The 12277-nt window shown below is 34.2% G+C and overlaps 1 protein-coding gene across 2 annotated transcripts in view; it reads left to right on the forward strand.

Annotated features, from left to right (window-relative positions):
* Positions 1-12277, forward strand: part of Zn72D (Zinc-finger protein 72D) — a 107813-nt gene that overhangs the window by 65288 nt on the left and 30248 nt on the right. For both annotated transcript variants that reach the window (XM_089100543.1, XM_089100593.1), the window contains exons 8-10: positions 2811-3043; positions 5542-5728; positions 10405-10543. In XM_089100543.1, coding sequence (XP_088956669.1) covers positions 2811-3043; positions 5542-5728; positions 10405-10543 — 559 coding nt within the window. The remainder of the gene's footprint in view (positions 1-2810; positions 3044-5541; positions 5729-10404; positions 10544-12277) is intronic.

Genomic DNA, 12277 nt, shown 5'->3' on the forward strand with positions numbered 1-12277 from the left:
GAACTTGGTAGTATTATTAGTAAAGACGGTGGGAACAGTGAAGATGTTAAAAGTAGAATAGCATAGGCTCAGGGTGTTTTTTTTTTTCACAGTTAAAAAAGTTGGGAAGAATAGGAAGATAAGTCTGCAAACCAAGATTAGAATATTAGAAGCTACAGTGATGACAGTGGTCAAATATCGCTCTGAAGCACGGGCGCTCCGTAAAGCGGATGAAGATTTACTATATGTTTTCCAAAGAAATTGCCTACGGATTGTTCTGGGTACCCGGATGACTGACTGTATTTCAAACTGTAGGCTTTACGAAAAATGTGCTTCAATACCGCTCTCTAGGGCTATAATGAAAGAAAGGTTGAGGTGGCTAGGGCACATTGTGCGGATGAAGGATGACAGATTGCCGAAGATTGTCCTTTTCGGCCAACCGTCTAGGGCTGAATGGAAAACAGGCCGTCCTCGTCTGGGGTGGGAGGACGTCATAAAGAAAGGTTTAAAGGAAATAGGAACTTCCTGGTGGGGTGTAAAAAGGGAGGCGTTGAATAGATTGGGATGGAGGAGGAGCGTGCGTTACTGTGTTGGCCTCAGAGGGCTTGGTGCTGCGGTGAGTTGTTAGTAGTAGTAGTAGTAGTAAAAAAACCGTCAAATCTGAAAGCTGAACGAATACATCTTTACTTAGTTCAGTAATACAAATAAAACACATTTAGGAGTTAGGTTTGGATATTAAAAGTCTTAAAGTCACACAAACTGGCTGTGAAAATAAGTCCGGTTATAAATACTATCTGGATTCAAACTAGAATTGAATTTCATCTAGAGGACTCAACATGTTGGATTGCAATGAATTTAGCTACTTTCTCTTGAAAGAAATTCCAAGTAAGAAGAGAAAGGAAGAAATTCAAAGGAGAAGAGATGTTCGTCGCTGCAGCTACTACTACCTTTTGTTCCTTGTTCGTATTCTGACTGAGAAAGCTATAAGCCGTGAGTGAGTTGCGAAAAAAACATCAACACCGTCTAGCGTTTCTTTGCGTCTTTTTCAGTGTAACAAGAAAAATTATTTAATTGGAGTAATCGGTAAAATTAGTGTAGTAATAACTGTCTGATCTCGGTTTCGGAGAAAACAACAATTACAAAGTTAAAAAAAGGCAAGAGATGCCCAAACGCTAGATGACACTGGTGGTTTTTGTTGTCGTCACTAGCGCCAGATCTAACTCGTATAAGTTGCCCATATTCTTTGGTTCGTAGCTACGTCACTTCCGACGATTAGAAGAAACCTAGTTAAGGATGAGGCACTCTTCCTCTATGTAACAGGATGTAAAAATACGTCCTGTGCACTGGATGGACCACCCAAGTCGAGTGGATGGCACGCTGAGCTTGTAATTCTATGTCCTTTGGGACGAGGGCTTGATTCCAGATTTATCAAATTCTTTGGTTTGGTGTGAGGGTCAGTGATTTGACTCTGCAAGCCCTGCCGTCGTGGGCCTTGGAATCCTACAGTTAAGTAAATTCCCACGTAATATCTGAATTTCAGATATCTTTGATGCAGAAAGCGCCTGGGGCTGCTGTAACTACAAGTAAGTAAAGATGTATTCCATAAAGTATGCTGCCAGAAAAAAAAAGAAAGGGGAAAGCTTTTATCTTAACTGAATTCGGGAAAGAGATAAAGTAGGCTACAAGAAAAAAAAAACAGATAAAGTATTCTGCAAGAAAAAAAGAAAGCTTTTACCTTAACTAAATTCGAAATGAGATAAATTAAAATAAGTTTGACTTTTTATGCACCTTCTTTAAAAGTATTAAAACACCTTTACTCTGCTGTTGATAATCGATTTCCTCAGAACCTGTCACCAGTGTGTATTTGCTATTTTTACCGGAGATCTCAACTCTGAATGGGTTGAATAACGTGTGGTGCTCCCCAAGGTACCAAGCTGACTGCCTTTCTGTTCTTGGCTATAATCAACTACATTCTCGTTGACTTTGATGAACGCTTTAAATACGTCGATGATCTGTCCGCCTTAATCAAATCTCTCATGGATAAATCCCAAGAAATAACCCAAGTTCAAAGGTGAATTGAAAGACAGTTTCACTGATCAGTGCAGGAATAATGGACTTCAAATTAATGTCAATAAAACAAAAGGGATGTGTTTTAATCCGCTTAAAAGGGACGGCTTGTCCTGAACCCTGGTTCCCTACCACTTCAACAGTAATTATTCTTGGTGTGACTTTCAGTACAAACTGTTCTTTGAGCTACCATGTTTCTAACCTTGTGAAGAAAGTCAACTACGCTTTGCGATCACTGACTACATTCCGACGACTAGGTTTCCCAATGAATCAGCTCCGAGTAGCGTATATCTGCTATATATGTCCCTTGCTAGAATACGCGTGCCCTGTTTCAGGACCACAGGTGCACAACATTGACTACTTAAGTGACGATCTCGAGGCTGTTCAAAAACGTGCGACAAAAATCATACTGGGCCCCAAATATGACATGTATGTAACTGCGATTGCAACGCTGAAAATACCAACTCCGAGAGGACGGAGATTCTATCTCATGTGCAAATTTAAACAGTCGCTCCTCGCTAGTGAAAAACACAGTACGTTGTTGCCTCCTCTTATTACTCACGCCGACAATACTCAAAACACAAACAAGCTCGAGCCAGTAAGATACAGAATAAATCACATCAGCAATTCTTTTATTCCGTCTTATACAAGTGTCATTAATCATGCTTAGTTTTTTTTCCCCTTTTTATGTTCTAAGAGATAGTGCTATTTAGTTGAAAATAAATACATCTTGAATATTTTTTTAATGTTCTTCCTTTTCCTAGGAGAAAGAAATGGAGTATATGCAAAAGACAGTTACTATGATTGAAAAGGCTTTGAAATTAGTCTCAGATCAGTTTACTACAGAAGACGAGGCGAAGGCAAAGGCTGAGGCGGCTGCTACACCAAAGACTGAGGTGACTGCTGCGCCAAAGACTGAAGCTGTGGCTGCATCAAAGGTTGATAAGCCAAAAACCGAAAAGGAATCTCTTCCAGGACTTGAGACAGAAAAAAAAGAGTACGTTAATTGCCAGAATTTTATTAGTATTTTTCTCAATTATTTGGCATCCGTTTGATATGCCTTTCAATTTTATTCGGGTTAAAGACTACTAATTAAATTGAAATTATGAGGCAATGCATGCTTAGTGCTTGGTAGTATGGTAGTAAAGAAATAAAAACATTTTTGTTTATATAATTGTATCGAAAATTGTTTGCAGTAATTGGGATTGTGGGGGGAACAGGAACTCAAAATTGGAAAAAAGACAAATTTCCTAGATACTAATTCTCGATTGTTTCAGGTGATTAAACTTAATGCCTGTTAGTAAGAAATCAAACGTTTATGTTTATATAATTTTACCGGAATTTTTTTTCAATAATTCAGATGGCGGAAGCGGGAGGGGGGGGGGTCAATATTGAAAAAAAAAATTAACTGCTATTTCTCGATTGTTTCAGATGATCATACTTAATGCCTGGTGGTAAGAAATAAAATGTTTTTGTTTATAAAATTTTTGCAATAATTCGGATGGCGGAAACAGGGGGGTCAATATTGAAAAAGAAATTTTAACTGCTATTTCTCGATTGTTTCCGGTGATCATACTTAATGCCTGGTGGCAAGAAATAAAATGTTTTTGTTTATAAAATTTTACCGGAAATTTTTTGCAATAATTCGGATGGCGGAAACAGGAGGGTCAATATTGAAAAAAAAAATTTAACTGCTATTTCTCGATTGTTTCAGGTGATCATGCTTAATGCCTGGTGGTAAGAAATAAAATGTTTTTGTTTATAAAATTTTACCGGAAATTTTTTGCAATAATTCGGATGGCGGAAACAGGGGGGTCAGTATTGAAAAAAAAAAATTTCACTGCTATTTCTCGATTGTTTCAGGTAATCATACTTAATGCCTGGTGGTAAGAAATAAAATGTTTTTGTTTATAAAATTTTACCGGAAATTTTTTGCAATAATTCGGATGGCGGAAACAGAGGGGTCAGTATTGAAAAAAAATTTTTTACTGCTGTTTCTCGATTGTTTCAGGTGATCATACTTAATGCCTGGTGGTAAGAAATAAAATGTTTTTGTTTATAAAATTTTACCGGAAATTTTTTGCAATAATTCGGATGGCGGAAACAGGGGGGTCAATATTGAAAAAAAAAAATTTTAACTGCTATTTCTCGATTGTTTCAGGTGATCATGCTTAATGCCTGGTGGTAAGAAATAAAATGTTTTTGTTTATAAAATTTTACCGGAAATTTTTTGCAATAATTCGGATGGCGGAAACAGGGGGGTCAATATTGAAAAAAAAAAAATTTTAACTGCTATTTCTCGATTGTTTCAGGTGATCATACTTAATGCCTGGTGGTAAAAATAAAATGTTTTTGTTTATAAAATTTTACCGGAAATTTTTTGCAATAATTCGGATGGCGGAAACAGGGGGGTCAGTATTGAAAAAAAAAATTTAACTGCTATTTCTCGATTGTTTCAGGTGATCATACTTAATGCCTGGTGGTAAAAATAAAAAGTTTTCGTTTATAAAATTTTACCGGAAATTTTTTGCAATAATTCGGATGGCGGAAACAGGGGGGCAGTATTGAAAAAAACAAATTTAACTGCTATTTCTCGATTGTTTCAGGTGATCATACTTAATGCCTGGTGGTAAGAAATGAAATGTTTTTGTTTATAAAATTTTACCGGAAGTTTTTTGCAATAATTTGGATGGGGGAAACAGGGGGGGGGGTCAATATTGAAAAAAAAAATTTAACTGCTATTTCTCGATTGTTTCAGGTGATCATACTTAATGCCTGGTAGTAAGAAATAAAATGTTTTCGTTTATAAAATTTTACCGGAAATTTTTCGCAATAATTCGGATGGCGGAAACAGGGGGGTCAATATTGAAAAAAAAAAGTTTAACTGCTATTTTTCGATTGTTTCAAGTGATCATACTTAATGCCTGGTGGTAAGAAATAAAATGTTTTTGTTTATAAAATTTTACCGGAAATTTTTTGCAATAATTCGGATGGCGGAAACACGGGGGTCAATATTGAAAAAAAAGACATATTTTTTAACTGCTAATTTTCGATTGTTTCAGGGGGTCTTTCTGGTTAATATCAGGTGGGGTTTATTCTCGCCCTTTCCGTGAGGAGGTTGTGGCTTTACCTTCTTTGTGGAGGTATGATATATAGTATCATCTTCCGTTCTCCCATTAGCGTGTACTTCTTGCTTTTAATTTCGATTCAAAATTAAAAAATACTCAAACTATGTCAGAACGGAAGCGATGTAATAGTTTCTCGAGTTTCCTTTTCTGTCTAAAAATTTTGGTGTTTCAGATTGTTGAAAGAGGTGGTAACTGTTCAGATTGGCTTTATAATGCCTGTATATATTCTGAATAAATAAAAATATGTAAACAAATTTTTTCTGATCAAAACAGTTCAGTTCTTGATTCTTTGAATTTTTTCTTTATTGGTCTTGATTCTTATGGTGAAGTAAATCCAAAAATGGATAAAAAGTTCTTTTTATTACAGTGGAGAAAAGAAGGAGAAACCTCAAGCATCTAATAGGATTCTCAAGGGTGTTATGAGAGTTGGTCGACTTGCTAAAGGTTTAATTCTCAAAGGCAATCGTGATGTTCGTCTCATCGTATTCTGTGCCAATGTTCCTACTATACAACTCTTGCAACGTCTTAACGCTTCTGTGCAGCCGCACTTGAAGGTAATTTGTGTTTTTAATTATGCAACTGTTGCTACTTCTTAACACTTGCAACCGCACTTGAAGATAATTCGTGCTATATAGCTATATAGATTTTAATGTGTCAACTCTTTTGTGTAGCCACACTTGAAGCTAATTCTTGTTTTTTAACTGGAAATCTTGCAATGTATTAACACTGCTGAGTGGTCACACTTGAAGATAATTCATGTGTTTTTTTAATATGCAACTCTTGTAATGTCTCAACACTTCTGTGCAGCCACACTTGAAGGTAATTCTTGTTTTTCAACTGGAATTCTTGCAATGTGTTAAAACTGCTGAGTGGCCACAATTGAAGATAATTCATGTTTTTTAACTCAACTCTTTTGTGCAGCCACGCTTGAAGGTAACTCTTGTTTTTTAACTAGAACTCTTGTAATGTATTAACACTGCTGAGAGGCCACACTTGAAGATAATTCATGTTTTTTAACTGTGCAATTCTTGCAATGTCGTAACACTTCTGTGCAGCCACACCTGAAGGTAATTTGGGTATTTTAATTGTGTAACTTTTAAAACGTCTTGACGCTTCTGTGCAGCCATACTTGAGTATAATGCGTGTTTTTTAACCATAGAATTTTTAGCAATTCATGTGTTTACTTGCTAAATCGGAAGGAATTAATAAAAGAATCGCATGGGAAAAGTCGCAAAGACCATGCAGTGTTTGTTTGATTGCTGCACCAATAAGCTTCTGCGGTCCTATTTTGAAATATCTAGAATCTAGTATCTAGATACTAGATCTAAAAGTGTCTAGGAAGCATGAAAGAAATTTGTTTCAGAAGTGTATTATCTCCCAAATACCGCTTTTAGGCTTTAAAGTAACTTATAAGCAAATATAACCCCAACTTGTCGCTATGAATGGGTCATTTTTGTTCTTTCTTGTTGAACTTCTGGTGAACGGTGTCCGGACATGGGAGTGTGTTTGAGCATATGAAGATAACTTATCCGACAAAACTCGATAACTTATCCTAAGCGTTTCGCGAGACGTACTTGACGTCAGGGATTAGGAGGATAGCTACTTTAAACAGTCTGGATTATTTGTCGGATAAGTCACCTCTGCTAGCCCGGTGAGTTCTGAATAAGTGACGTCATGTGTAACCAAAAATTCAATCTTATCAAAAATGGAGAAACTATGTAAGATCATATGCCGAGTACAAAATGGGACAAAAACCGGGAAATCTTGCACAACTGCAAATTTGGTTAATATGAATGCGGTTGATATTTTATCCGCCTTGTGCATCGCGTTTCAGTTCACAATTTGCCCGATAAGTATTTTGTGTTATATTCATTAGCGGTTTTAGGCCTCATAATTGGGGTGGGAGGGCAAGGTATACCCCAGGAGTGTAAAATATATAATAAAAGGAATTTAATGTCAGATAACTAAAAACTGGGGATGGGGGGGGGGGCATGTGCCAATTACACATGTGAAAGTAAACTTTGAAATATTTCACCACAAAAAAGAAAATATATATTTGAAAAAAAGAAGCACGATCCAACATTAAAATATATATATATATATATATATATATATATATATATATATATATATATATATATATATATATATATATATATATATATATATAAATGACTTACATATTTTGGGAGTTTGTAATGTATCTTGTACTTCCTCTGAAGTTTTACTTGCTTTTTTCTTTTCTTTTTTTTTTACAATTTCCATTTTCTCAATTCTGTGGTCAATCCTGTGTTTTCAAAAATTGTTAGTAAAAATCTAGGATGGTTAGAAGATTCATCCCTTTATGCCGGATTGAAAAAATATTAATGTTAATAAACTGCAATGGAAATTTGCTCTTTGATACTAGTAGGAGTGCCTCTAAAGGGGTTAGGGTACAGAACTGACGAATCTGTAGAAGTGTCTGAAATAAACAAACTTCCTGAAAACAGGTGTAAAATAATTTTAAGCATCCCCACTCCCCACTGAAAAACTTTGTTATGCCATGTCGGCTGTAACTTAATCAATCGAGCTATGATAAGCCTTTTTTTTAGTCTAAGAACCATGCCAAATTGGAGTTGAAGGCCGACATCCCTTCAAATTTTTACTTCTATTTAGTTTTTGCTTTAATTTTTATATAACTACATAATTTAAGCTTAAACTACTTAAAAATTAATTTAAACTATTTAATCATTACTTTTAATTTTTAATAAATTTGTTTACTTAAAATATGTGTATAGTTTCCATTTCTTAAGCTATGATGAACTCAGACTGTTGTTTCAATGGTCTTAACTCAAACTCAGATATATCCTTTCCCCATACCGATTAAATTGCTTGATTGAAGGAATTCCGCCTAGAATTTTGGTTGCTACAAACTTATTCAAAGAGTAACAAGATTTGAAAGTCGGTTAAGAATTCTTTTTTCCATTAAATTTCTTGGTACTGTGAACTACTTCATAGGCTACTACTCGTGGTAATTTGGCCGTGACCACGTATATGTGTATTCTGTGAATAGACTGGAAACGGGACTATAAAACAAAAACAGATGAAAATAAGGCAACTATTGTAAAGAAAACTGAAATGTCCGCCATGTAGAAAGAATTTGTTCGATAAGTAAAATAAGCATCATGCATGAAAGTATTGTGAGAAGAAAAAAAACCTCCAGGGACAACATCGCAGTATATAATAAAATAATCAACCACCTTGTACGTAAGTTCATCAAAAGGGGGTGATGTTCAACAAAGACGGTGATGACTGAATGCTCATTGTTGGTATCTTGGATCTATATATTTAGAAACTGGAATAAGTGCCAGTTGTTTTCTAACACATAGCCAAAGAATTTCCACTAGAACGTTTTTTGCTGGGCCACTAGTGTTTACTAAATGCTCATTAGTATGAACGGTGGTATGACGTACTATGTACTGAATTTACGTATTACTTTCAACGGAAAGGAGGAGAAATATGTTAAGAACATAAAATAATGATTTAAGTTTGTTTAATATTACATTTTTTCATCTGAAAATGTTTATCGTTCGACATCATGCATATTTTTCATGTTTAATATTTTTGTGTTATATTGGGTGAATTCTTTTCACTGGTTATTTTTAGAACGGTTTTGCTCGTTTGGACTAGGGACGCAATTTGCTATGGGGCGGAAGGGGGGCAATTGCCCCCCCCCCCCTAGATGAAGTGTAGTGTCTTCAAAAATCTTGTCAATACTAAGATAGGCCTGCATTATTCAATTCAAGCATCCACAGAAACAGATCATTTTTCACTGTTATTTTCACTTGAATTGGAAAAATTGGCTCCAACTTGCCAAAAAACTAGAAATGATTTACAAAAAACAAACTTGAAACGGTTTACAACAATAGACATCCCTCCATCCCCCTTTTGATTTGAAAATATTAATTTAAAGACTAATTAAGACTAAAACTCTTTAAACCATAGCTTGACCTTGCTGTAATTTTAAAATTCAGATTATTGACAAACAAGTAGGAATGTCTTGATAACATCCCTTAAAAAAAATATTCGGAGAGTACTTAATTTAAAACTGGAGTTAAGAAAGATTAGAAATAACTTTAATTACTTTATATTGAAGTTTCTGTAGGGCTTTATACAGTTGGAAAATTTGAAGCCCAAAGCTAAAGTGAATAAATAAAAGTTAAAAAATAAAGGGTTTCTGGCAGTTAAAGAAAAATGTTGCAATTATGTTTTTTAAGAAATATTCACACTACGCAACTATTTCACCCAAATATCCCTATTTATACAAGTTCATTTTAGATTTATAATACTAATATGATGTGTAGGATTACTCATAGAGAACATTATACGCCTACAATTGGCAGTGGCATTGATCGGGGGAAAGAGGGGAGGATCAAATGACCCTTTTGGATATTTTCATAGAAAAAATGACAAATTTTACCCCCCCCCCCCTAAATCTCCGTGGTTCGACACCACTGATTATTGGAGGCATTATGAGTTAGAATGTCTCTATTAATTTAACAAAATTGACACGAGTGACTAACTAATGAGATAAAACTGACTGCCGATATTCGAGGGCTATATAAATAAAGGGTTTAATTCAGAAACTTAGATTTTAGCAATAGGAATAAAACGTGGTAGATATAAAAAGAACAAAAAAATCCCATAATATCCTGTAATTTTGTGTATTTCTTAAATAATTTATCTATTTTGGAACTCTTTTTGGAATGTTTTCCCTGTCTACAAAATCTATCCCACATGCCTGGTTAACTTAACTGAGGTATTTTGCACTATTCATAGAAAAATTTATCAGTTACTATGACCAAGGTTTATTCTTTGCTAGGGAATGAAATTTTCTTGTTTAATATTTCTTTTTATTATTATTATTATTTTATATGTTTTTTTTTTTATTTAAAAAAAATATTAGTTTGTTTTTGATCTTCGTTTAATATTTATAAGTACTTATTTTTTTTATCTAATTGCTATTGATTTAATTTTTAAGATTTAAATGATTTTATATTATTTTTAATATCAATATGTATTATATAGTAAGTTTGATATTTCCGTAAAATTTATGGAAATTTCCATGTGTATTCGGAAGCCACTTATGTAAAAAATTTCTTTAATAACTGAAAGATTCTAGAAATTTAAGGAAATTTGGAAATTCTGTATGAAATTTTTCGTTTCATATAATTCTCTTGTGTATTTTTAGGCTGTGGATCCCGATGGAAAGTACTCAGTTAAAAGTGATCCTAGAACAGCTGCTTTGATTATAACCAGAGAATCACCGGAATACGTTGTCTCTGTTCGTCTTACTTTGACTTCGCCAGTTCTTCGTGAGGGACAAGGTGGTATGTGTAAAACAACCCACTTGGCTTTCAGATATTTATATTTTATACCACTTTCTAGTAGTAGGGCTGGGAATTCGAATAGCTTATTGATTAAAGGCAGCGCTATCGCGCTGCCTATGATATCCTAGTTCCTTCTTATTTTCAAAATGCAATTCCTTTTGAAGTGTTGATATTTTTCCCTCGCAAACCAGTCGATCCAATATTTCTTCTGCCTTAGGGGAGACGGTTGAATTAGAAGAATCTGTTATAATTGGATTGTATGTGCACAAACCTACAAAAGCAGCAACGTACAAAAACCAACAATACCGATCTACAAATCTATAATATTAAAGCATCTAGATCAGTTTAGAAATAAAGTACAGAATAAAACATTGGATACATTCATCAATGATAAAATCAATTGCTTCTACTTTGTATGTGTCATATTTTCTGCGGTGCACCAGTCGTAATCTAGGTTTATTAGTTTCTGGAGTCTGAGGTGCACCAACAGTTTCTGAGGTGCACCATTCGTAATCCAGGCGCATGGTTAGTTTTTAAAGGTTTATATTCCTGTTGCACTAGGAAATTTTTTAAAGTTAATATTAGTACCAAAATCCAATGGGGGATCTTCGATTGGCATTGTATTTTCCAAGCTGTAACTTTTTCTCTGTAGTCTACTATGAATGTTAAATCATCTTTTTTTTTACAAAATGGAGGTAAGGGCAAAAGCATTTTATGTTCTAATTTCAGTAAGCGGACAATTTCCGGATTAAATAGTAAATAGACAAAACTTGAATAATTTTTATTTTTGCTAATTGTTAGAGTTGAGTGACCCCCCCCTCCTCTCCATTTCGATTTGGAGTTTTTTCCGTACATTTGTGTAACATTTCTAGTATAAACTACCGCCCTAACAAAAGTATCTAATTTGCGAGATTAATCTGTCACATAATCTTTTTCTAATAAGAATTCTGAGATATGGATAATGTAGAAAAAAGTAGTGAAAAATTTAAAAACAAGAAATTTTTGTATGTTTTATAAGAAGAAATAAATTCTGTAAAATGTAGAATTGAAATTCAATGCAACCCGACTTATCGCGGCTGCTGCGTGTACACCTGCGTGGCTGCTGCGTGTATAATCAATTTTTACCGAAAATGACTTTATATGTGTCTGATGCAGTTTATCATGCTGCGTCGTCCGGTGACAACGCAAAAATTCTACCTTAATGGCAAAATGAAAAACACTTTGTAATATCTCTGATAATCTAATTACACCTCGTAATATCTTGTATATCTCTGATAATGTCTCGTATATCTCTGATCTACGTAAAAAAAAAATGAACGAGTGATATAGAATTATTAGATATTTCTATCTAAACAATTGTACCATCATTTTTATCGTCACCTGAACAATTTGATTTTCTCCATTATACGTGGTTTATTTTAAAAAACAGTCTTAAAATCCACAGGTTAAGAGAAGTTAAAAGTTCAAAATGTAAATAATTTTGAGGTTTAGCAGCCACAGAATTTTATATTTATCTTTTTTCTATTTAGAAGTATTTAGAGACTAATAAGAACTTATGATTCCTGGTGACATAAGTGAAGATGTAATTGAGTTAAGTAATGTAATTTGATAAGTAATAGAACTAATTTTTAAGTAGAAATGTTCAGATTCTAATTAAAACTTATCACACCTGGCGAGATAAGTGGAGATACGCTGAGTTAAATAATTCAAACTGATTCTTAACCCTGTAAGAAT

Source organism: Artemia sp. Qi Xiang Cuo, chromosome 1 (genome assembly GCF_049724085.1).
Source record: "Artemia sp. Qi Xiang Cuo chromosome 1, ASM4972408v1, whole genome shotgun sequence".
Classification (NCBI taxonomy): Eukaryota; Metazoa; Arthropoda; class Branchiopoda; order Anostraca; family Artemiidae; genus Artemia; species Artemia sp. Qi Xiang Cuo.